The 27,093-nt window shown below is 41.5% G+C and overlaps 1 protein-coding gene across 1 annotated transcript in view; it reads right to left on the bottom strand.

Annotated features, from left to right (window-relative positions):
• LOC136872214 (sodium- and chloride-dependent glycine transporter 1-like) overlaps positions 1 to 27,093 on the bottom strand; it is a 421,393-nt gene that overhangs the window by 227,790 nt on the left and 166,510 nt on the right. Inside the window, exon 9 of the mRNA XM_068227369.1 lies at positions 2,665 to 2,789. Within this exon, the coding sequence (XP_068083470.1) occupies positions 2,665 to 2,789 (125 nt within the window). The remainder of the gene's footprint in view (positions 1 to 2,664; positions 2,790 to 27,093) is intronic.

Here is a 27,093-nt window from a genome sequence, read left to right as displayed (position 1 = left end):
GTTTTGCTTTTTTCCCAGGTTTCCGGTTACACACATCGAATTTCATTTTTCTGTATGAAGGGTTCCGTCAGAGACAGTCACAAGCCACACTCTGAGCGATTTTAAGTTTTATTAATGGCTGCACTGCTTTTCAACAGATGTCTCCATACACTTATCATTGGGTGACATCTGGTGACATGATATTGTAAGCCAATGTTGTTATTCGCTATCCTGCTTGTCTCGCATAAAAAAGTAAAAAAATAAAAAAACACACAAAAAACCGAAGATACAATCACAAGCCAACGGAAATAGCGTGAGTGAAAAGAGAACTTTTTTTGTTGCTGTTTTGCTTTTACGTCGCAGATATGTCTTATGACGACGATGGGATAGGAAAGGCCTAGGAATCGGAAGGAAGCGGCCGTGGTCTTAATTAAGGTACAGCCCCAGCATTTACCTAGTGTGAAAATGGGAAACCACGAAAAACCACCTTCAGGGCTGCCGACAGTGGGGTTCGAACCCACTATCTCCCGATTAAAGATAACTTTCGTTTCATTCTCAAGAAAAAGAAAATTTTGGTTATTTTCAAGCTTCAGTACAAACTGATAATGGAGAAGTTTTTGAAATCCTAGTACAGTGAATCAGACTCAGAATCTGAACAGGTAGGGTAATTCAGAATTTATTTGGATTAACCTCACCTTAAGTGGCTTATGACTATGAAAATGTATTTCAGTTTCAGTTAAGTGCTTCAAAATATTAATTATTAATTACTGTTGACTCGTATTCACCTAATCAATGTAGTTAAATGTGTTCAAGCTCTAAAGTTACTTTTGTTCAAGGGTCGTGTAGTATGATACCAGAAATATTTTCTAATAGTGGGGCTCGTGATTGTATCTTCGTTAAATATGACTGTAAATTTCATTTATTGGCAGGATATTCGAAAAAACTAGAGAAAATGGAATAACTCCTCCTAATCAAACCAGAACTAGGGACACGCAAATAAATATAAAAATGTGACGCAAATTTCTAATTCTAAGTGTAAATTGCAAAAAAAAATTATATCCTTATAAATATGATTGTACATACCCACGAAACAAAAGCGAGTAATGCTCATGAGATATAACCATAAGCCACATGATGCACTGTCATATGAATTAAGTAACATAGAACTATCCTCAGCGGGGGACTGAGCTTGCATTCTTAGCCAGCGTGTGAGGTTATGCCCCCACACGGCTGTCTAAGTGGCAGCTGTCAAATTGAAGTTTCCCGCTCTATAGGGAAGGGCAGTCGGTTAAGCTAACTAGTGGTCAGCGTGAGGTTAAGCTTGCGCTCTTAGCCAGCGTGTAAGATTATGCCTGCACATGTGCGCGTCCTCACGTGGCTGTCAATGTGACAGCTGGCTGCCAAATTCAAATTTCCCGCCAACACCATTTACAATTTCCCGCTCTTTTAAGCCACGCCCCTCAGCCAATCAAGAACCCTTTCGCAGTGTGTCGTCATCAGTCACGTGACCAGCGACAACCAATCGGCGCTTGGTCTATTACTCTTGTTAGATACCTACTGAAGACCTATGAAGGCTAATGGGTTGAATACTAGTAAGTATAAAAGAGGTAACCTTTGCTTCTGGAACTCAACTGTGCGAAAATAAATACATAAGGAGTGTGAATCCACCACTGAGTTCTTGGAGGATTCACAGTGTGAGATATCGAAGATTAACATTCGTTTTTGCTATGACATATCCGTAGGGTATTTTGAGATCGAGGACTCCAGTCTGAGATGGTTACAATGCAATTTCATCGGTTGTTTGAGCAGATGGGTAAACTCGAGTGCAAACCAAAACAAGGAATTTCTCAGCAACTAGACGTGCAGAGCATTGGTTTTGAACTCTACGTTCACTGTGAGATATATTCTATACCTCTTAAATCTGGTTTCCATTTCGTCCTCACAATAATGTTCTCTATTCACCAAACTGAGGCCCTGATTTTTTCTTTCTATTTGCTTTACGTCGCACCGACACAGATAGGTCTTATGGCGACGATCGGAGAGGAAAGCCTTAAGAATTGGAAGGAAGCGGCCGTGGCCTTAATTAAGGTACAGCCCCAGCATTTGTCTGGTGTGAAAATGGGAAACTACGGAAAACCATCTTCAGGGCTACCGACAGTGGGGCTCGAACCCACTATCTCACGATTACTGGATAGTGGACACACTTAAGCGACTGCAGCTATCGAGCTCGGTGAGACCCTGTTTAGCTCCATAAGAAGTTAGTCGTGAGTGAAAGGAATGCTGTACGCAGTTTAGGGTTTCGTGATCGCAAGAGCTGATCATCGTGTTTTATACTTCAATGGATCTTTTTCCTAATTATATCGAGTCGGCACAAGTGTTCCACGGCAAGGTGCTCTTTCTGACGATAACCTCACAGGGAGAGATGTATTCACTATGGAGGCTGGTGGTGTTGTATATAAATGAAGATGTGTATTAGGATTATCATAAACACCCAATCACCGAGCTAGAGGAATTAATCGAGCGCGTTTAAAATCTTCGGCCCGGCCGGGAATCGAGCGAAGGGTTCTCTGTACGTTAGGCCAGTACGCTAACCATTCAGCCAAACAGCCTGATGGAAGAGGTGCTCCTTCGCAACGGAAATTATACAGTATTACACTACGATACTCAAGGATTTTCATCGATTACCTTCTGTCGCGACTTTGGAGACCGGCAATCCCGTAACGTGCGACATGTAGCCGAGAACGGAGAAGATGACGAACCCACAAAATATACTTGTTGCACAGTTAATAATAGGCATGCATACTGATTCCCTGAAACATACAACATTGCACAATATTAAACTTTAAAAATCATCGCGGTTCATTCAAGAATGTTTGGTGACAGTCTAAATGTATCTATAATATACTCTGCTTCTTATTATTCAGAAATCTGTCGTCTGCTATTACTTTCTTCGTCGGGGTTGGAGCACGTCGTTTTGCTCTGTATAGATATCGTCAGCAATGACAGATCCATAGAAACAAATTTGTACGAACACCTGCCGGCTCCAAGGGGCGGGGTTATTAAAAACAGCTCATTCACTTCCTCCTTCAGTAAAGGCTGTGGTGATTTTTGTTTTAAGAGGAAGTAGAAGTAGATAAACATCCTCTCCGAACAAATTAAATGAAAAAAGAGAAAAGAGAATTAAAACTATGTATGAACGGAGTAATCTGAAAATGATTTTAAAGATAAACGAAACATTTTATTAAGCCTATAAAGCATTGAAAACTTGAAATTTAGAAGCCCTTTGTCAATCCACTCTCTAACATAAAGCGAATGACGAGATCAGCAGTATTCCCACTTTTACAATTTACAAATTGCTGCCTGGAGGACTGATTACCTCGGATCGAGGAGGGGTATTACAGTCGCCTTGACAAAGAATACTGCAATGTATTCGAAACGTCGGCAAACTGTACGTGATGTGCAGACAACTACAACACGGTTCAACCTGGAAATTAAACTAAATAAGGTTTCCTGCTGTATATTTTAATTTTCTCTAAGTAGGGCTAAATGTATCGTGATTTCTTTTGTATGTACTGGAAATGTGTTACTTTTCCTTCTTTCTGCAATAGGTAAGAATGTATATTTTGTATTTTTAATGTCCTTTCCTTACCAGGAAAACTGTGAAACGGTCTTTATACCTGCAGCCTGTGTAGCCTTCACCAAGCAATTATCAACGTTTCATTAAGGAGGTATTTAGAGGCCTAGTCTTTATTTTTCCACATCTTCATGACTGCCTAATTCCAGCAGCGTCAGTAGAGGAACATCGTGAGCATCTTAAGATTGTGTGTGAGAAGCTACATGAATTTGGCCTCCGAATTAATGTTTTCAAGTCTGTGCTCGGTGTAGAACATTCAAAGGCAGAATGTAAAATTAGCTCTACAATGTTAGAGAAAGGCTGAAAGTGTTACCGGCAGGTGAAAAGTTTAATCTACCATATTATAAAGAAACAGCTTGGTATATTAAAATAATAATAGATATGTGCGTTGTTGACAATGCGAAAACACCAGGTAAAGGGGCAAGGCTCAACAGCTTAATGTTTCCAGTCTCTTCAAATTTTCTGAGGAAGGGCTTCAATATTTGCTTTTTTTTTCTTTTTTTTTACGTCGCACCGACACAGATATGTCTTATGGCGACGATGGGATAGGAAAGGGCTAGGACTGGGAAGGAAGCGGCCGTGGTCTTAATTAAGGTAAAACCGAGGCTCGATAGCTGCAGTCGCTTAAGTGCGGCCAGTGTCCAGTATTCGGGAGATAGTAGCTTCGAACCCTACTGTCAGCAGCACTGAAAATAGTTTTCCGTGGTTTCCTCATTTTCACACCAGACAAATTCTGGGGCAGGCTGTACCTTAATTAAGGCCACGGCCGCTTCCTTACCACTCCTAGCCCTTTCGTGTCCCATCGTCGTCGTAAGACCTATCTGTGTCGGTGCGACGTAAAACAACTAGCAAAGAAAAAAAAGGTAAAGCTCGAGCATTTGCCTGGTTTGAAAATGGGAAACCGCGGAAAACCATCTTCAGGGCTGGCGACAGTGGGATTAGAACCTACTATCTCCCGAATACTGGATACTGGCCGCACTTAAGCGACTGCAGCTTTCAATATTTGAAGAAATACCTACCATGGCTAGTAAAGTGTCGAAATATAGGTGAACAGGGTTCGTTATCATATCAAACAATGGCTGCTTTGAAGCTGACAACCGAAGGATTTTTTATGTTGATAGAATATTGTTTGTCAAAACTTAATTTTTCATATGTCGTATTAGGTAAATTTCAGACAGACATATTAGAGGACAGGTTTGGTAAATATACGCAGCTTGCAGGACGGCAGTTCAATATTTCTACGAGACAGTTGTTTGAAGTTGGAAAGCAGCTAAAGTTAGAATCATCACTGACTCTAAAGATAAAGATTTGGGGAGAATGAAGTAGATGAGTTTTCTGAGCCTCTTTCTGATTCCTCTGCCTTTGTTAATGTTAATAATGTATTCTGAGGATATTGAAAACTGTAACAATGACATGCCAATTTTAGTCGATCTTAGTCTATTTCGTAGGATATTGTTGCTATAGAATTTCACAATATCTGAAATAAGAACACTGTAAAATTATACTCATTACTGAGGACTTAATTTATCTCGATGATGAGGCATATCATCTGATTATAAATAAGAGTAGGGGCAGGCTTTTGTTCCCTGCAATGTTTGTTATCAATTAATCATCTAGAGGTAACACAATTAAGTATAGATCTTGAAACTGAGTTTCTCTTAGTAAATAATCTTAGGGAGGTTGCATGTGGCAGTGCGATTTAAGTTATTCATGTTACGGGGATTCCGTGGAGCAGAAAGAGGTGAAAGAAGGTGCTGGGTTGAATGGGTCTACCTACGATTTCAAAAATTAAATTAAAACTTTAACATAGGTTATATTTCTTTTCAAAAAACAAACTTAACAACTTTTTACTTAGTGAAATAACAATAACCAATTTGGATATTACAATAGAGAACCCCAGAATGGGGAATTTAACAATTTTGGGCTTCAAGCCCCTAGTTTACAAATTTCCAATTTCGCAAAAGTGGTATTATTTAGACAAGGGCAGAAATGTCCCAAATTCAAGAGCACTTTGCCCCAAAGGTTACAAATCTATAGCCGTCCAGAGGCACCCCTCACTATAACAGGAAATTCAAAATCTTAGAAAAGAGCTTACATTCTCTCCAACATTAACCAAGGAGACTGCGCTCCCAATTTCTTACCGCCTACTGAAGGCAATATTACACAAAATCTAACACCTTCCGGCTTCTCTAGGCCCAACCTAACATTTACAAACTACTGGGCCTTTGTGGAAAGACAAACATGTTAAATTACTGGCCCGAACACAAAATGGAGGCATACACTTGCACTCCTAGAAAATTCAAAACCCTAATTGGGCTCTCGGCCCGATGATGCAGAGGCTAATCCCAAGCTACTGAGGTGACTAGAATGGAGGTTAATTTAACACTTTACAGATAAGAGAAAAGTTTACAAAATCATAGTCACCTCAAACTAAGCTGAAGGGGAACTCGAGAAGGTAACGCACTCTCTATTCCCGATTTACAGTTTAAGTCTTTATGAAATTTTACAATAGCCGAAAAAAGGTTTACGTTTTAGAAAACAGGAGGTTACATAGTTAGAAATTAGAACCTTCCCCTCGTGTAAGTCTGCGGAGGTAGCTACAGAAAAATAATTTAGGTGGCCATTACCTTGGCGGTTGGACTGCCTGGCGAAGAATGAGGCTCCCCGCCTCCTGTCTTAACGCACGCACTCAGTAAGTCGACGATAAATAAGACAAGGTAGCCTGAAAGACCGCAATTTATATACGCGAGGGGACGGTTCTAGAGGGTTCTGGACTCGTTCGGAAACACACTCTCTATTTTATTGGCAGAATCAAAAGTTACACCCAGAACCAACAAGAAGCCCGTGGTAGGCTGAAAAATAATTACAGAAACATTTTGATTGTCCAGACACCAAAGCTGGTGGGAAGAGAAGGAAGTGTTGCAAACCTTAAAGTATATAAAAAAGATAAATGAAAGTTAATTTACTTGAGAAAAACTATAAACACAACATTTCTTTTAATAACAAATTATTCCATTTTGCACTAGAGTGCGTGACCTCAGTTTTGTAGAGACATCTATGGAGAAAAGTTCAAACTTCTTGATGTACACCAAAACAAAACAAAGCAAATCCAATCAGTTTAGGAAACTTAGAAATGACAAACTTCTCAGTTATTCAGTAGTGACGTCTTCAGATTAATGTCCCAACTTCATGCAGTAGCAGTTTCACGTATTGTTTGATAGATAGAGTTCTTGAAGGCGCTTAATTTGAATGTGCGGAGTTGAGGTGTATCTCCCGGTACAATCAAGAACATCTGGGGGAGCCAAATATGTGTAATAATGGACATACATCAGAATCTGTGTGTAGAAAACTCGTATGGACTTCAATAAACAGTTTTTGAATAATTATTGTAAGAAAAAAGGTCCATCTCAAAGCATATATTGGCGAGGTAGAAAAGTGTCATTTGTCAGCAGAACTGAATTTCATGCAAATCTGCACTTTCGTAAATAAGAGTCTTGTTGCTTTCAATTTCTTGTTTGAGGGTGGGGACGGGGGAGGGGGTTGTGGGGACGAAAAAAACATTTATTTTGAATTTCGGTATTCTGCCATTCTCTTAATTCCCGAACCTCACTAGAGTTTCAGCATTTGTTTTAGAAACCTCGTGTATCGACTAACCCTAATTTTTTTCGAAATATTTTTCTGATGTGTACTTGTATACTGGAGAATGAGGGGGCGGGGTAGGAGTGTCGTCATTATTTTGACAGATAAGTAGCCAGATCAATTAAAACCGAAATGATAAGATGCCATTGCGACATTATGATGATGGCCATCTTGGTTTCGTGCTAAGGCCTTGTTGGTTTGACCAACCATCCTGATTATTACAGTTGTCTTGGATCCACACATACTGTAGCTTGAGAAAACAGACACTTTACATATTACACTCAGCTGTAACATGAAAGCACCACATTAATCTTGATGACTACACATTATTATTGCAATTTCTCCACTTCTGTAAATTACACTGTTTCGATGGCAAGTCAGCGAATCGAAATGGTTAAATCACTCGTTATTTATTCGCTATCCCAAAGACACAACTGAACTATATCTCACACTTATTGAGGAGCGTGACTTATTCGGCTCATTAAACGGACGACTTTTCTACATAAATTGATCATCGCTGGCAAACAGTTTATCACGTCTTGAGCGCAAACATTATAATTTACCACGACCGTTTACTGGTCTGTAACTCCGTTGCGGAAATTATGGTAAGTACAAATACTGAACTATATGACTTGACCAAAATATCCTAAGTTCAACTCCGAATCGACTTTCTTCCTGAACATTTTCCAAGTCCAAGTCACAGCGACATAGATCCGGCCTTTAAATGGCTACATAACTGAAGTAAAGAGAAGAAAAACAGGGCGAAATAATGAGGGCTGATTCCTTCGAGCCAAATTCGTGCCATGTTCAGTTCTCGAGACTTGATAACTTTCATTCGAAGGCCTCCCAACTTCTCTTCACCAACTTCATGCTCACAGTTTCTTGATTGGCAAATATTGACAGAAAACTCGTGTCTTTGTAGAAATTTATACCATAATTTTTGCTGCGCGTCCCATGAACTATATTCTTTTACTGCCCCAATAACTTGGCACCCTCTCCAACAGATGTTACCTCATGGTGTTGTAGGAAATCATAATCCCGCATAATAGTCGTATCGTGCTAAATAACTGGCAAGTAGTTTATATTACTGGCTGATTAATCCTATTAAATGTTTTTCATAATTGAATAGGTGAGTTGAAAGAGGTACACATAAAAAAACTGAGATAGCCATGTTACTTTTTGAAGGTGTAGTGAATAGATGCAATGAAAAGGAAATCACTTTAGGTCAACTACGTACTACAATCTTGCATTTCAGTGAATCTAAAAATTACAGATAATACAAAGACGTATCCAAATAACAGTCTCAGACGTTCAGAGACATTGTACAGGTCACAGTCAGAGAAAATGCACACACCCGGTCGACCTCCAGCGGGATGACCAGCTACACTGGACGTGTAATCTGATGTCCGTCAGTCGTGCGGAGTATCAGAGTCCTGATGTGGCCGTCCCCTCCTTGGATGAGTTCTTTCTCTCGTATATGACGACGGCGTAAGTCGTTTTGTAGAAGAACTACACCTCCCACTCGTAATGGAACTGCTCTTCCAGTCTTTGTTGGACATGATGGTAGTTTTCTACTTTCAAGAGATATTCTGTGGTCCATATTTTCATAAGATCCTCTGTTGCCTGTTGTTGAAGTCGGAATTTTCGTTTGAAGTCTTTGTGCAGAAGTTGTTCAAGTCCAGTAGGGTTATAAGTCAATCGTCGTCCGAGTAAGTGAACAGGAGTTAAAGTGGTAGGGCCTTCATCCTGGAGTAATGGATGTGAATTTATTGCTGCCTCCACACTGGTCAGAATTGTGTTAAGTGTTTCATGGTCCACTTGTCTGCGTCCTAAGACCATTCTGATACACCGCTTAACTGTGCCAATCGTATGCTCCCACCATCCTCCCCACCAAGCAGCACGTGGAGCAATGAATTTCCGGTTAATTCCATTGGTTGCACAGTATTGGGAAGTTTTGTTTTGTTGAAGGATAGTAGGTATTTGTAGGAGTCCCTTACTGGCTGCATGGAAGGCAGTGGAGTTTTCTGAATATACTGAATATGGAATTCCTCTACCACTGGTGAAGTGTTGAAAGGCGAGTAAGAATTTGTCTACAGTGATGTCGGAAGTTCCAGGTGGACAGCTCGAGTAGTGCCACAAGTGGATAATAAGACATACGTCTTTTAACAGTGTTGCTTCGCTTTTAATACAGCGAACCAGCGAAATCCAAACTTGTGAATTCAAATGGTGTTGCGAACTTAACGCGGTCTACTGGTAATGGAATTTCAGGGGATTTTCCGTGAGGGTTATTCGCGAGCTTGCATGGTAAACACATTCGAAGAACTTTCTTGATGTCCTGTCGAGCTCGAACGATCCAGAATGGTGACCGAAGTTCCGAAAGTGCTACTCGCAGTCTTTTTAATATGAATTTGTCGGATCAATAAGCGAGAGAAGTGATGAGTGCCATCAAGAAGAAGTGGGTGTCTCTCATTAAATGATGTTTCAGTGAAATCAAGACTACCTCCCTGACGGATCATATTGTCTTCCAGAAATGGTTGGAAACGTTTGATTTTAGAGTTCTTCGGCTGCGGTAAATGCTCCCGTAAAGCTTTATACCCCTCAGCATAGCTTTCTTGCTGGGCCGTCATAATTTTCTGTTACGTATTTTACCAGGAATGCCTACGGCCTGGCACATTATATTTGTAATTCGTAATTTATTAACGAATTGATAGCGCAAGCATTTGGAGTCAGCGTGCCGAGCGATCATTCCAGACTCAGCTGCTCGCTATGGGAGTGAGAGAGACAGCGCTACGACACAGGCGAGGAACCGGCTGGGTGACGTAATCGCCATGTGCTGCAGACTCACCCGTCTAGAAGGTACTCGAAGGATTTGGATATCTACTAAACGCCGTTAACTACGAAAATATGAAGTACACCAGCGTGAAGCGCATATTTGAAAAGTAAAGTAGCCAAAATTTGAAGGAAATCCACCTGCTAGTTTCCGGGATATTAAGGTGGAAAAGAAACATTTTTTTCGCTTGAAGCAGAGAGCCAGCCAGCTTTCAGTATATCAGTATCGCCTTGAGGAGTACAGGCAGTTGCAATACACAACTAGACCATTTCAGATGGTACTGTCGCCGTGTCGCATTACGGGAAGTTGTTCGTCAAAGTTATGAGATTTCTGCCGAGCTAAAAGACTTAGAAAAATTCGGCGTGTACTAAGACGATACTTATACATTTTCTGCTGTGTTGCGAACTTGTAAAAATTCGGTGTGCATTAAGTCAACTCTGTTATTCTCAAATACAGTGTTACGGACTTGAAAAAAACTGCGTGTGATAGTTTGAACTCTATTATTATCGGTGTATTCCTGCGTGTGTTTAACATTGAACGAGTATTTCGATAATCAGGAATTCAGTAATTATCTTAACCGCATGGGAACAATTTTCTCAGAAATGACTAGTGTTTGAACAGTGATAGTAAACAATTAAGTAAACCTTAAGGACCTTTTATTTCATCTTTAGGAAATACTGACTTAAGTGCAGCTAAATAAGATTGAAAACTTCCTTAAGATTTGTGTTGGCGATAGCTAGAGACAGTTTAACGCATCGTGTATGTATAGGACATGGACTGTACTTCACTCACTATTTCCATAAACTTTGAACTTTAAGTTTCGCTTCGAACTCAATACGACGAGTTCTGAACGTCAAGAACATTGTGTTCTAGTGTAAATATCCTGCACTATATGAACTGCGTCCTTAAAAACTCATGTTGTTTAAGAAGTGTTAATATTTAAAATCTGTGGATACTTCGAACTGTGACATGTGTTTTAAACTCTTCCGCGTGTGCTTTAATTCATTTAAAAGCCATCATTATTTTTAATAGTGAGCATTACTTTGAAGTTAGACAACGGACTGTATTTCAAAGTGCACATTGCAAACTGTGATTCAAAATTCACGTGATTCTAAGTGTAATTATGAATGCTATTTATTCTTGACTTGCGAATATTCAATTAACCACACTCACGATCCAGTGTCAATTGAACTTTCTCGTGTGTCCACAACATTATACGACACCAGAAATCTTGACCGAGTGTTAAGCCTCATATCAATTCAACACCTGATTCGACTTGGGACATAGTACAACGTTGGAGGCGGTACGTGGTTCTACGAGGGATGTAATACGTGGTACAGCGAGGGATATGGAACGTGGTACGACGTTGGAGATGATACTTGGTTCGACGTGGTGCTGACAACATCGTTCAAGTTCCAGTTGCTGCTCGTGGAGCCGCATTCACCAGTTCCAGCCTAGAAAATGCTCAGGTGATATGAGTGCATTTAGCATTTTAAGCTGATTAAAAGCAAGTAACTACTTTAAAACCTGTTGCACTAGACAAGCATTGACTTACTGAAGAGGCACTTTTTCAAATTATTCTTTTAAAGTGCTACGTTAACCACAAATTACAAGTACCAATTGATGAAAATCATTTTCGTGTGATAATTACGTAGGTGGATCAAAAGGTTAGTTGCACTAACGCGCCGCAGCAGCGCGCTGTGTGTCGCAAAAGGTGGACACAGCGGAGAAAGGGACAGACACTGCCTACACGTCTGTTAGGCAGGTCGCCCTCGTCTAGTATTGTGTGAATAGCGGCCAAATGCAATGACGATTCAACAGGACGTCCACTCCAAATATGAGGTGCGTGCGACAATCTGATTCCTATGGGCCAAAGGGAAGAATTGTACGGACATTCATCGTGAAGTTAGTGCTGTGTATGGGGAGCGGGCCATTTCCCGGCAAGGTATCGTAAAGTGGTGTCAGCAATTCGAAGCCGGGCGCACGGATATCACGGACAACCATCGCGAAGGCAGGCTCGCAACGTCCAGGACCCGTGCAAAGGTCAACAGTGTGAATGCGATCATTGGACAGAACCGGCGCATTAAACTGAGAGAAATCGCGACGCAGCTGAACATGTCGTATGGCAGTGTGTTCGCCATTGTTCACGAGGACCTTGGGTATCGTAAGCTGTGTCAAAGATGGGTCCCACGTCTTCTCACCGATGAGCACAAGGGACAACGTTTCCAATCCTCCCTGGCATTTTTGCAACGCTATGCCGCAGCCGGCAACGGGTTTTTGCGGCGAATCGTCACAGGCGACGAAACGTGGGTCCATCACTTCACCCCCAAAACGAAGCGAACATCAATGGAATGGATCACCCCTCATCACCACAACGAAAGAAGGCCAAGGTTCAACCTTCAGCCGGTAAGGTTATGGCGACAGTGTTCTTTGACATGGAGGGTTTGCTGCACGTGGAATTCATGCCGAAAGGAACGACGATCAACGCGGCGTCCTGTTGTCAAACGTTGCACCGGTTGCGTAAAGCGATTTAAGAGAAGCGCCGGGGGAAATTGAGCGCCGGTGTGATTTTGTTGCACGATAACGCAACACCTCACAAGGCCCGCCAAACGTGAGAACTGCTGCAGCGTTTCAAGTGGGAGGTCTGGCAACATCCACCCTACATTCCTGACCTAGCGCCATGTGACTTTCATTTGTTCGGTAAGCCATCACTTCACCCCAGAAACGAAGCGAACATCAATGGAATGGATGCACCCCTCATCACCACAACGAAAGAAGGCCAAGGTTCAACCTTCAGCCGGTAAGGTTATGGCGACAGTGTTCTTTGACATGGAGGGTTTGCTGCACGTGGAATTCATGCCGAAAGGAACGACGATCAACGCGGCGTCGTGTTGTCAAACGTGGCACCGGTTGCGTAAAGCGATTAAAGAGAAGCGCCGGGGGAAATTGAGCGCCGATGTGATTTTGTTGCACGATAGCGCAACACCTCACAAGGCCCGCCAAACGTGAGAACTGCTGCAGCGTTTCAAGTGGGAGGTCTGGCAACATCCACCCTACATTCCTGACCTAGCGCCATGTGACTTTCATTTGTTCGGTAAGCCATCACTTCACCCCAGAAACGAAGCGAACATCAATGGAATGGATGCACCCCTCATCACCACAACGAAAGAAGGCTAAGGTTCAACCTTCAGCCGGTAAGGTTATGGCGACAGTGTTCTTTGACATGGAGGGTTTGCTGCACGTGGAATTCATGCCGAAAGGAACGACGATCAACGCGGTGTCGTGTTGTCAAGCGTGGCACCGGTTGCGTAAAGCGATTAAAGAGAAGCGCCGGGGAAAATTGAGCGTCGATGTGATTTTGTTGCACGATAACACCTCACAAGGCCCGCCAAACGTGAGAACTGCTGCAGCGTTTCAAGTGGGAGGTCTGGCAACATCCACCCTACATTCCTGACCTAGCGCCATGTGACTTTCATTTGTTCGGTAAGCCATCACTTCACCCCAGAAACGAAGCGAACATCAATGGAATGGATGCACCCCTCATCACCACAACGAAAGAAGGCCAAGGTTCACCCTTCAGCCGGTAAGGTTATGGCGACAGTGTTCTTTGACATGGAGGGTTTGCTGCACGTAGAATTCATGCCGAAAGGAACGACGATCAACGCGGCGTCGTGTTGTCAAACGTTGCACCGGTTGCGTAAAGCGATTAAAGAGAAGCGCCGGGGGAAATTGAGCGCCGGTGTGATTTTGTTGCACGATAACGCAACACCTCACAAGGCCCGCCAAACGTGAGAACTGCTGCAGCGTTTCAAGTGGGAGGTCTGGCAACATCCACCCTACATTCCTGACCTAGCGCCATGTGACTTTCATTTGTTCGGTAAGCCATCACTTCACCCCAGAAACGAAGCGAACATCAATGGAATGGATGCACCCCTCATCACCAACGCGAAAGAAGGCCAAGGTTCAACCTTCAGCCGGTAAGGTTATGGCGACAGTGTTCTTTGACATGGAGGGTTTGCTGCACGTGGAATTCATGCCGAAAGGAACGACGATCAACGCGGCGTCGTGTTGTCAAACGTTGCACCGGTTGCGTAAAGCGATTTAAGAGAAGCGCCGGGGGAAATTGAGCGCCGGTGAGATTTTGTTGCACGATAACGCAACACCTCACAAGGCCCGCCAAACGTGAGAACTGCTGCAGCGTTTCAAGTGGGAGGTCTGGCAACATCCACCCTACATTCCTGACCTAGCGCCATGTGACTTTCATTTGTTCGGTAAGCCATCACTTCACCCCAGAAACGAAGCGAACATCAATGGAATGGATCCACCCCTCATCACCACAACGAAAGAAGGCCAAGGTTCAACCTTCAGCCGGTAAGGTTATGGCGACAGTGTTCTTTGACATGGAGGGTTTGCTGCACGTGGAATTCATGCCGAAAGGAACGACGATCAACGCGGTGTCGTGTTGTCAAGCGTGGCACCGGTTGCGTAAAGCGATTAAAGAGAAGCGCCGGGGAAAATTGAGCGCCGATGTGATTTTGTTGCACGATAACACCTCACAAGGCCCGCCAAACGTGAGAACTGCTGCAGCGTTTCAAGTGGGAGGTCTGGCAACATCCACCCTACATTCCTGACCTAGCGCCATGTGACTTTCATTTGTTCGGTAAGCCATCACTTCACCCCAGAAACGAAGCGAACATCAATGGAATGGATGCACCCCTCATCACCACAACGAAAGAAGGCCAAGGTTCACCCTTCAGCCGGTAAGGTTATGGCGACAGTGTTCTTTGACATGGAGGGTTTGCTGCACGTAGAATTCATGCCGAAAGGAACGACGATCAACGCGGCGTCGTGTTGTCAAACGTTGCACCGGTTGCGTAAAGCGATTAAAGAGAAGCGCCGGGGGAAATTGAGCGCCGGTGTGATTTTGTTGCACGATAACGCAACACCTCACAAGGCCCGCCAAACGTGAGAACTGCTGCAGCGTTTCAAGTGGGAGGTCTGGCAACATCCACCCTACATTCCTGACCTAGCGCCATGTGACTTTCATTTGTTCGGTAAGCCATCACTTCACCCCAGAAACGAAGCGAACATCAATGGAATGGATGCACCCCTCATCACCACAACGAAAGAAGGCCAAGGTTCAACCTTCAGCCGGTAAGGTTATGGCGACAGTGTTCTTTGACATGGAGGGTTTGCTGCACGTGGAATTCATGCCGAAAGGAACGACGATCAACGCGGCGTCGTGTTGTCAAACGTTGCACCGGTTGCGTAAAGCGATTTAAGAGAAGCGCCGGGGGAAATTGAGCGCCGGTGTGACTTTGTTGCACGATAACGCAACACCTCACAAGGCCCGCCAAACGTGAGAACTGCTGCAGCGTTTCAAGTGGGAGGTCTGGCAACATCCACCCTACATTCCTGACCTAGCGCCATGTGACTTTCATTTGTTCGGTAAGCCATCACTTCACCCCAGAAACGAAGCGAACATCAATGGAATGGATGCACCCCTCATCACCACAACGAAAGAAGGCCAAGGTTCAACCTTCAGCCGGTAAGGTTATGGCGACAGTGTTCTTTGACATGGAGGGTTTGCTGCACGTGGAATTCATGCCGAAAGGAACGACGATCAACGCGGCGTCGTGTTGTCAAACGTGGCACCGGTTGCGTAAAGCGATTAAAGAGAAGCGCCGGGGGAAATTGAGCGCCGATGTGATTTTGTTGCACGATAACGCAACACCTCACAAGGCCCGCCAAACGTGAGAACTGCTGCAGCGTTTCAAGTGGGAGGTCTGGCAACATCCACCCTACATTCCTGACCTAGCGCCATGTGACTTTCATTTGTTCGGTAAGCCATCACTTCACCCCAGAAACGAAGCGAACATCAATGGAATGGATGCACCCCTCATCACCACAACGAAAGAAGGCCAAGGTTCACCCTTCAGCCGGTAAGGTTATGGCGACAGTGTTCTTTGACATGGAGGGTTTGCTGCACGTAGAATTCATGCCGAAAGGAACGACGATCAACGCGGCGTCGTGTTGTCAAACGTTGCACCGGTTGCGTAAAGCGATTAAAGAGAAGCGCCGGGGGAAATTGAGCGCCGGTGTGATTTTGTTGCACGATAACGCAACACCTCACAAGGCCCGCCAAACGTGAGAACTGCTGCAGCGTTTCAAGTGGGAGGTCTGGCAACATCCACCCTACATTCCTGACCTAGCGCCATGTGACTTTCATTTGTTCGGTAAGCTCAAAACGGAGCTCGGTGGTCGACGTTTCCAGACCGATGAGGAGTTGAAGGCCGCTGTCTCTGAGTGGTTGCAGAACGCTAGAGGAAATTTCTATGCATCCGGCATCGACCAGTTGGTTGTGCGTTCGCATAAATATTTGGAGTCTCTTGGAAACTATATGGAAAAGTGACGTTACAGTGTATGTCGTTATAGTCGTGTTGCTGTTGTATAGGTGGTGTAATAAATGGCCATAACTGGGAAGTGCAACTTATTTTCTGATCTGCCCTCGTAATAATATAGCAGACTTTAGGCATTGATTTAAAAGACTGTAGGTTTCATATGAGAGTGATTTATGAAAACAAATGTTTATTTTTGAACATTCTAAAGACTTATGAAACCACATTAAACTTATGAATTTCATGAAAAAATAAGTTTATTTTTCAACTTTATTTATATCAGAGAGTTTTCTGAATTTCAATTTTTGATTGACCATACATGAAAGAATATATTTTCAAATAATTTCTCCGTTTTAAATGCGAGATAAGAAGAAGGTTATTTTTGCGCCTAGATTCTTGAATACCTTTTTATTAGCAAAGTAACATCTATTATTTCGCCCTGCGAACTCCTTTCTCTGTACCGGCTCCTAAGAATCGTTCACTACCTAAGACCTTTCCCATGCTCAATAGCCCAAAAACTTTTCCTGGTACAGTATGTTATTTACGAAACGAGAAATCCGTACTAATATAGGGAGTGGTTTGAAGTAGGAACTGTACTTGGGAATATCAAGAAGGGGATTTTGAGGGGTAACGACAAGTGTTTGATAAGTAGTTATCCTACATTCTGGGAGTGTTTTGTGCTCAGATATGAAATCTTGAGGCTAGTGCTGTGGTGACGGTCGAAGGCAGGAAGTCCATACCACCATGTTTCAGTCGAACGTAGATCTTGAGCAGGAATTCCTCTTTATAAATGGTTTGCCGGATTTGTAACTCCACTGTGATGGTGAAGTGTACGAGATGATCTCGATAACGCGATTGCAGACGAATGTTTTCCGTCGACGAGGTTCACTGCGGATCCAACGAAGTGTGAAACAGTAGAGTCGGTACACGTTGTTGCTTTTTTAATAGCATAATTTGTGGCATTACTGAAATACCGTAAAAGTTTCGCGCCCACTAACGCTGCAAACAGTTCCAGGCGAGGTAAAGTGATCTTCCATACAGGTGCTAATGTATCTTTGCTGGATACTAGTCGCACTGTCGTGTCAATGTTTCGTACGCAGGTATATGGCAGCGCTATATGCTCGTTCCGAAGCATCACAGAAAATATGTAATGTAGAAGTCTCAAAACCTGTATTTTCGGCTCCTATCCTTAGTGGAAAACAAATAACTCAAAGGTGGTGGAGATTGGTGCACCATCAAGACCATTTTGCACCTATGTCGAAGGGAAGTGTTTCTAGCCATCCAATACCTCTGCACCAAGTATCCTGGAATTGTAATCTGCCAATTATTAAGACTGGTGAAAACAATCCGAGTGGGCCGTAGAATTTCGAAATAACCATAAGTACTAGGCGTTTTGTTCTAGGTTTCTTTTCAAAAACAATCAAAATATCATCAGGGGATGTGAGGGAAGGCATCATACTCGGTATTCCAATCATTGCCAAGAACGTTTGTTCTTATATGTGGCGCTATATCGACAGCCTTCCATGTGTCTTGTAGAGATTCAGAGTAACTAGCCCATTTCGATATAGGAAGCTTCATGAGGATGGTGAGGTCTCTATGTAGCAGTTTCGTCGGTCGTAGAAGTAAAAGTCATCCATGTAAGTGAACTTGTCCACTAATACAGCAGATGAACGAAATAAATCAGTGTGTAACGTTGCTAATTCTCGGAGTGTGGCAGACAGAAGAAAAGGGCTACCAGAATGTCCAAAAGGTTGTCTGGTAAAACGATGTGATAACGTCATTTGTAGTCTGAGGTCGGTCATTAGTATCTGATATCACGCGACACCAGAAGATTATGTTCAAATCTCTGTCGGCGGGGTGTAAAGATAGATGCTTGTGTTACATCTCCTATCTATATATAAAATAAGAGATTTGTCTGTACATTGCTCAGAATTTGAAAAGAATGGTATTTCTGTATCGGTCATGTCCACAGTAACAAGGAAATGCACTTTTTACTTTTCCGTAATGTCTGTCTGTCTGTCTGTCTGTCTGTCTGTCTATACACGCATCACTAGAAAACGGTTAAAGAGAATTTTCTGAAAATCGGTATGCAAAGTCGGGGAATAAGTCGCTACAATGTAAGCCATACATAATTTTATTCACGCTGATGGAAATGGTAGTTTAGGGGAAGGCCTAAAATTTAATTTTCAAATATTTATGTTATTAGTGGTATTATCTTAATAGAAATTGGTATGCAAAGTAGGGGAATAAGTCACTACAATCTAGGCTATAAATAACATTTATTAAACCCGAGTGAAATGGTAGTTTAGGTGAAGGCCTAAAATTTAATTCTTAAATGTTTACGTCATTAGTGGTCCTATCTCATTGAAAACTGGTGTACAAAGTCGGAGAACGAGCCACTACAATCTAGGCTATAAATCATTTTATTCACTCTGAAAGAAATGGTAGTTTAGGGGAAGGCCTAAAATTTAATTCTCAAATATTTATAATATTAGTGGTCGTATCGATAAATTACTACGTAACGAAAGTTATATAGAATTAAATTTCCGACCACTTATGTCTTATACATTTTTACCGCAGCGTCTATGATGACACAGATATTCATGAATTTGTATTTTTGTTGCTAAGTCCATATCGACGCCGTGCCACGACAAAATGGTTAACAGAATTTAATGAAAATCCGTATATAGAGTCGGGGAATAAGAAACTACAGTCTAAGCTATAAACGATGTTATTAATCCTGGATAAAACTGTAGTTTAGGGGAAGGCGCCTAAAATTTAATTTTTAAATACTTATGTTTTTGGTCCTATCGAAAAGTACTACATAATAAAAGTTACAGAGAATACAATTTCCGATCATTCATGTTTTATTCAGTTTTATCCTACCGACTATGATGAGTGGTATTTCAGAGTCGGAAGAAAACTAAATGTGAAGGCCTACAATATCGAAAACACATAACATTGATCAACAATAACATTACATTGACCATTGTTTGTTGTGATGTTTTTGATCTCTTATGCTGCCTCCCAACTCCGATAGACGAGATTACTGCTGCGTACCGAGTACGTATAATAACCTGACTGAATATCGGCGGGAAATGGCCGGGGAGTTAGAAAACTTTTTTCTTTAGCATGCCATTCCTCTGGTTCATACATTTTCTGATACAGCTGGTACGTAACACACTGGTTCTTCATAGTATTCCAGTTATTCGATCCCTACTCTGACGCGCTGTTTTGAATGAGCAGTGTGCATACTTAAGGCAGGGGCTGACTTAGTATTAGTAGTGTTAGTAGTAGTATGGCCTGGCCTAGAATAACAATTTAGGCCTACTCCAAATTATAGCACCATAATTCACAAAATAACTCAAAATTGGACCCTGAAAAGAGCTGTTTATTAAGAAAAGCTTCTTCTTCTTCCCTTTTATTAAATTATACATTCATTTTATTCCAAATTATCAGTAAAGAGGGTATTTCTCCTCTGGCTTGGAGGAAAAATTTGCCTCCAAGTCAGATAGATCTTTCTGCCGCCATTGTAATGAATTGATATTTTGCGACTCATCGGGTACTCCTAGGAAACAGATTAGTAAAAGGGCACAGTTTCTGCCCTGGGAGTCTTCACTATTCGACCCTCTTCCCCGCCGAAAAAAGACAAAGAGTGTTCACGAATCACGGCTGTCTGTGGCTTGGTCATTCCAGCTCTGGAACTTTGAACTGTTAGATCGGCAGTGTAGTCCTGATCGTTAAAAGTGACAAAATGTGCGGCGTTTCATTTGATCCGAAAATTTCATATGAAAGCATTGGTTTTAATCGCGTAATTCCTACTGACGTTCATTTCAGTTGGGAAAACCATTAAGACAGTCATTCTGAGGATGTAAGAAGGCAGGTGGAGAGTGAGTGTCTACCATTATAATGAAAACTCCCCAACCTGATTGTGACTGATAGTATGCAAGCGGGTCTACCATTACAGTGAAAATTCCCTAACTCAGTCTTATATGAGAACAGATGTTTGGTGACTTCCCCGTCACGTTTCTAGGGTAACGTTAAGAGCTATGCAATTCAATATAATCTTGCTCATAACGTGTACACTAGAATTCCGTATACAATGTAGAATTCCGTAGCGAAGCACGGGTACATCAGCTAGTTAAAGCATATGGGAACAATCTGAACCTGAGTAATACAGATAGTGTTTCAGAAAGGCGTTTCGGTCCCATTTCCAATATACCGTTTAAAGATAATCACATATTTGTATGAGAAGATGCATCGAACACGACTCTCCATTTCGTATAATCTCCATTCTCCTACTTACCAGTGTAGTGAGGAAGATAGTAGTATACGTCTGTTACGATATCCGTGCCAACTACCTCACCTGCACCCTGTAGAATGAAGGTAAGCATTTCATTGCAGTACGTAGTTTGTAGCTTGTTGTTGTTGTCAATGCTTGGAAGCGTTTTTCTGCATTCGCCCGATTGTCGTTAAGGAATGAATTATATTTCTTGGGAAGTGAAACTACTCCCTTACCGCCATCTACACAGAGAGAACCGTGGAATTCGTTGAGTATGTGTTTCTAGAGATTTTGATCTTAAGTCAGTATCCTTGATGCCCATGCTTTCGAAATTACAAAACTGACGTATTTGGTTATGAAGTGTTGTAAAATCTTCGAGTAGCTCTACCTTATCATCGCTGACTTCATTGATGGCTATTGCTGATCATTTGCCACTATGTATCCGTCCAAAATTCGATGGAAGTAAGACAAATGAGGAAGACATTCTGATCGGAGGAGTGTCTTTTATTAGTTTACAATAGTGGTCGGCTCTGATTAGTATCTCATTGGGAAAGTGTGGAGAATTATCTCTGGAGCCTGATAACAATAGTTTATGATTGTGTGCGAGTGAAGCGATGTCTGGTGGAGTAGTCGGTTGAGAAGAATACACATTGTTACTTTCGAGAGCAATGATAAATGTGTTTTTATCGTAGGGTAAAAGCACCAGTCATTGACAGGGTCACCCGTTGTTGACACCCTGGAGAATACCCAGTAAACATAAGGAGTGTGACAAGACATGAGAGTTCAAATTTCGGCGGTAACTACTCTGAAGCCCTCTGGCGGTAATGACTGAGAACTAATCAGATGAGGTGTTTAGATTCGGAGATAGACGTAGTTTAGTGATGACGTCTGTTGCAAGATTTAACAGCACATGTTTTTCTTCTCAGATTTGTTAAGCAGGTGGGTGTGTTTCACTTATTATAATTCCTCGTGTTCACTTATTTAAGTAAATCCTGTCATGTAGTTTGAAAGTTTAACAGTTGTTCTTTTCATTTTTGTGTTCAATGTGAAAAAAGGCGGGAGGAAACAGTGTTCCGTTAGGGTGTCAATTATTGGTTTAGTGAAACACGCTTATAACCTTTCATTGACACCCCCTGTCAATAATGGGTGTTTCCTACCTAACTTAAATTTGGAATCTTGTTGTTATTGGTAGAATGTACCTTAACTTCCGAGTATTTTGGTAGATATTTTAGTGAAATTGAATGGCCCCTACCAAAAGATGACAGGAGGTGTCAACTTCAGGTTTTCCAGGTGTCAACTATTGGTGACTGATTGATTCCTACATATAGTTAATTATTTATTTATTTATTTATTTAGCCTATTAGCCTAGGTTATCAATGTTTTAAGCTATTAAGGTTTTGGCGTTTAATCTAATGTCATGCTATCTTTCGTTTTAGGCCACAAAATGACTAAAAAGGGGAGAAAAATTCTTAATTATGCTCCCGAGCAAATGGGACAAGCAATGGAGGATGTTAGGAACGGGTCTTCGGTGAAATCAGCAGCTAAAAGGCATGGAGTACCAAGAATTACCCTGATGTATAGGGTACAGGGCAAAATTAAAAAATCCCGAATGGGCCCAAACCCCATTTTGTCACTGGAGGAGGAAGATGTGCTTGTGAACTGGATTCAATCCTTGGCAAAGGCCGGTTTTCCAACTGTGAAAGAGGAATTAATAAACAGTGTTCAGCAACTTTTAATACGATTAAATAGGAGGTCCCAGTTCAAATCTGGCCGTAAGTGGTTTAAATCATTCTTGAATAGACACCCCACAATCTCTTTACGAACACCAGAAAACCTAACAACATCAAGAGCATCCGTGTCAGCCGAAGACTTGCAAAACTGGTACAAAGAAATATATAATTACCCGTGTGACGAAAATGTTTTGGATGTACTAGATAATCCGGTTAGGGTTTTTAATGCAGACGAGACTGGGATGTTTTTGAATCCGAAAGGAGGGAAAATTTTAGGAAAGAAAGGAGAAAAAAAGATTTACCAAAAGGTAAATCCAGATGAAAAGGAATGTTTAACTGTCATGATAACAGCCAGTGCAGCAGGTGTGATGGCCCCTCCATTAATTGTGTTTAAATATGAAAGGATCCCATCAGAAATTGCAGCCAGCATTCCCTCAGATTGGGGAATAGGCCGTTCAGAAAGTGGGTGGATGACCGGAGCACTTTTTTATGAATTTGTCACCAACATATTTTACCCATGGCTCAACAGCAATAACATTGAACTTCCTGTGATTCTTTTCCTCGATGGCCATTCCTCTCACATGACTCTTCACACTAGTGAATTTTGCGCAGAAAAGGGTATCATTCTCATAGCCCTTTATCCCAACGCAACACATCTCATCCAACCGATGGATGTTTCCGTTTTCAGATCATTGAAAGGACGCTGGAAGGAGAAGGTTCATTCATGGAGAACAGAAAATATGGATTCGCCGATCTTGAAAAAGAAAGATTTTGCTTAATCGGTGCTTAATGACATCCCCTCCATAGCCATCCAGAACGGCTTTAGGAAGTGTGGTTTAGTGCCTTGGAATCCATCCGCTGTGTTAGACCATGAATTTCCTTCTGGAAGTGAAAATCTGAATGTAAATGTTATTACAAAATTTGATTTGAATGAGAACAAGATAGCACTTAAAGTTTTGGAAAATGTTATTGGGAAAGGAAAATTATCAGAATTTCAAGGAGCTGAAGAATGGGTTGGAGAGATAAAGGACACATCGTTATATTATGCATGGAGAGAAATTAAAACCAAGTGTATTAGTCATGATGTGATCCCACACCTGGAGAAAAACACTGATCATTTGATTGAGCATGAAGAGCAACTAGAACCACAAATCTCGGAAGATGCCACAATGCCATCAACAAGTTCAATTATTAACTCAGCACCAAATACCAAACCCGGAAATGAAGACATCCCAGTGCAATCAACCAGCAAATGTGTTGAAACAACACCAAGAAGTATCCCAAGTAATGTCCCCAGTCCATTTAAAAATATACTTTTCTGGCCGGATGTTTCTACTGTGCAGAAGAAGAAGAAAAGAGAAACGCTACCATCTGTTGTCACTTCGAAATCGTGGCAGGAATATCACAAGAGTAAGATAAGGAAGAAGTTAGATTTAGAGGAAAGCAAGAAGGTGAAGGCCATGGAAAGGCAAAAGAAGAAGGAACAGAAAGAAGCAATGAAATTAAAAACTATGGCAAAGAAGACAGTTACGAAAAGGAAGAAACAGCGTGAAATCATTTCTTCGGAGGAAGAAGAAGAATGGATTCCTTCAGGAAGCAATATTGACGATGTAAGCATCCAGCTCACTGACGAGTCAGAAACTGAAAATTTAGAACTTCAGCACCAAGATGATGTCAACGATTTATCTTCAAAGTTAGATCCTGTGACTTACGAAGAATCTTCCTCTAAAATGCAAGATGAAGGCAGTGTTTCGGCAGTGAATGAACTAGTGGAAGAACGTCTGTTAGGCCTAAGTGAGAGAAAGTGTATTAAGAATTCGCCTCGCCTATACGATGATATCGCAATCCAAGAAGGTACTTTTGTTATATACCAAACTAAGAAAATGAAGGAATATTTCAAATACGTTCTTCAAATAACAGAGGTTCTCGATGAATATAATGCCACAGCTGTTATCTTCAACCCTCTTAATCGTTTGAGGAATGTATTCGTTAAAAATGAAAGGGACAAAAGGAATGTTTCTGCAAATGATATCCTTCAAATTCTACCTAAACCATTAACTTTTGGCAAGCCAGGCTCAACAATTCATTACCAGTTTCCTTGTTCAGTAGAAGTGGACTGGTAGATCATATCGCTTAAATATGGGACAGTAGAAAATACATTTCAAGGCAAATAGGCTAATTAATTCATTTATATGTCTGCCAATCTGCCTGTGATGTGATGAATAAAATTCCAAAATAAGATGTTAGGCCTATGTGTTTATGTAAGACTGTCTTCTAAATAGTAACTTTTGCAAATTTCAGAGTTTACCCCAACTCTCAGATATCTTTGTGTTATTAGGAACACAACTGAAGTATTTTCATTTTATTGTATTTTATTATTGACAGAATTCAGTTTATTTCGTGTTCTAATGTTATATTCCTACGCTGCAATTGCTAATAAAGATGATGATATACTTAGTTATAATTTTCATAACTGTCAACCATTGGCTCTCTACTGTGTCATCTATTGGTGTTAAGTTTCTGTAGCATGTCAATGACTGGTTAAGTTTTTACATTTGAAACAAAGAAAAATATCCAGTTAACTAACGTTATTGTTAGAACAAATATATCCTAGATAAAGAAAGAACTGTAGATTATATTCACACCATGAAAAGAAGTTCAGACGAAAAAGAAACTGAAGTAGAATTAAATGAAGTATAAATTTTCCTTAAGGGTGTCAATGACTGGTGCTTTTACCCTAAGTCCTTGAATGTGAAGACGTACTTGATGACGTTTCTCTGAAGTTGATTGAGTTGTTTCAGATCGAGTAATGGTGAAGGCTCGTTCAGCGACAATTTCAAGTTTGAGCGAGTTGATAAGTGATATACAAATGAAGTTAGATTGACTGCCGGAGTCCAAGACGCAACGTGTTACTTTATTCAATCCTGTTGATCCAATTAACCGAACACGTGCCGTCTGTAAGTGCGTGTAGTCAGGTAACTGTGTGGCAGTTTGATTAACTGTGATTGTTTGTGAACCTTCAATAGGGAAAATTGAACGATGATGTGATGGCTTGCATTTAGAACAGAAAGCTTTTCCTCGTTTGCTGCAGCTCTTAACTGAGTGACCACGATTAAGGTACAAAAAGCATCATGATGTAGTTTTAAGTTCCTCAGTACGGTTCTTGATGTATGTTATTTGCTTAGAGTCTTGGGCCCAGAGCCCTCGTTTATCGCAGAATTCACAGAATGGCTTCACTGACCCTTTATTACCTGTTAAATGTTTTGTTGATATTATGTTGACGTGGAAAGCAGCGGTAGTAGGGAGAAATGTTTCTTCAGCGGTGAATCACCTCAAATTTTCTTCGCTGTGAGAGCGCCTTCAACCTCATCATTTAAAAATTCCATCAAGTTGGAAATATTGCCTTCGGAGAGATTCTATTTCTTCGTGAAAATCATCCAACGGCGACAGATGTCTCCCGAGAATGCCCGGAGAATTTTGGGTGCGAGAATTCGTCCGTAATTTTCTACATTCTCTCCCAGAGTCCTCAGGGCTTGCAAACGACGATTGTATTCCATGTATATGTCATTTGAGGAATAAGGAGTGATAGATCGAATGGGTTTGAGATTATCAAGAAAATCTATGTGTGTTTGTATAATTCAATTTTTATCACCATACTTATAGTGCAAAATTCGTTTGGTTTCTTCACAATTTTCTGCAGTGACGGCGATACCATCAACTAGACGTTTAGCTTCTCCTTCCAGATAACTTCTTAAGAAAACATGTTTATCAGTTGTAGATACTGTCTGATTCTTGTCTACAGATGATTGGAACTGTTCCCAAAATCGGGACCGTCTCTCGATGTTACCATTCATAGTGGGCAGTTTTACTGAATGTGTGAATCCAGAGGATATTGTGTTGGCGGAATTATTACTGAGAGGAGACGTTGAAATGGTATACTTTCGTCAATGGCGTGTGTAGCGCGCTACATGGCTCGTTTGGCAGTGTCAATATACTCCTCACATTTTTCGATATCAGATTCAGACTCTTGATCCGAAAGAAGGTCGTGGATTACGTCATCTATGTCAATAAGTTTGTCTAGTGTCTCTTGTAGTCTCTCTCGGTAATAATGATATTCGTTCAACGGTGTGGTGTCACTGAAACTGTTAATAGTATTAATAAATCGTGTAGCATTTGCCCTTTCCCTAGTGTGTTTCCGTTTCAAGTTTTGTAGTCTATCTAATGAAGCTTCTGCCATTTTATTGAATGAAAGCGGAACAATGAGCAGGTTATCGTATGCACGACGAGAAGGATGTTACTGTTGAATTAGCTTGCCTACTGAGTTCCCGAGTTGATTGTGGCTTGTATTTTGGGAGATACGGTAGATGGCGGCAGTAAATATCTCGTGAACGATATGTGCTTAACCTAAGAATGTAATGTACGAAATAGATTACTCTACCTGAAAATGGATCGAAATTCCAAGTCGAGTAAGTAGCAATGTGAAAACTAGCAAGATACTTCCCCTTATTTGGCCGTAGTGTGCAGCTGTATGTTCCTCCACGTCGTCGAAGTACAATATAACCTAAGTGTGTTTTTTTAGGTTGAATCAAAGATTTATACGA

The sequence above is a fragment of the Anabrus simplex genome, chromosome 4 (genome assembly GCF_040414725.1).
Source record: "Anabrus simplex isolate iqAnaSimp1 chromosome 4, ASM4041472v1, whole genome shotgun sequence".
NCBI classification, from domain to species: Eukaryota; Metazoa; Arthropoda; class Insecta; order Orthoptera; family Tettigoniidae; genus Anabrus; species Anabrus simplex.
The sequence above is the reverse complement of the archived record's forward strand: the minus strand, read 5'-3'. Positions and strand labels throughout refer to the sequence as shown.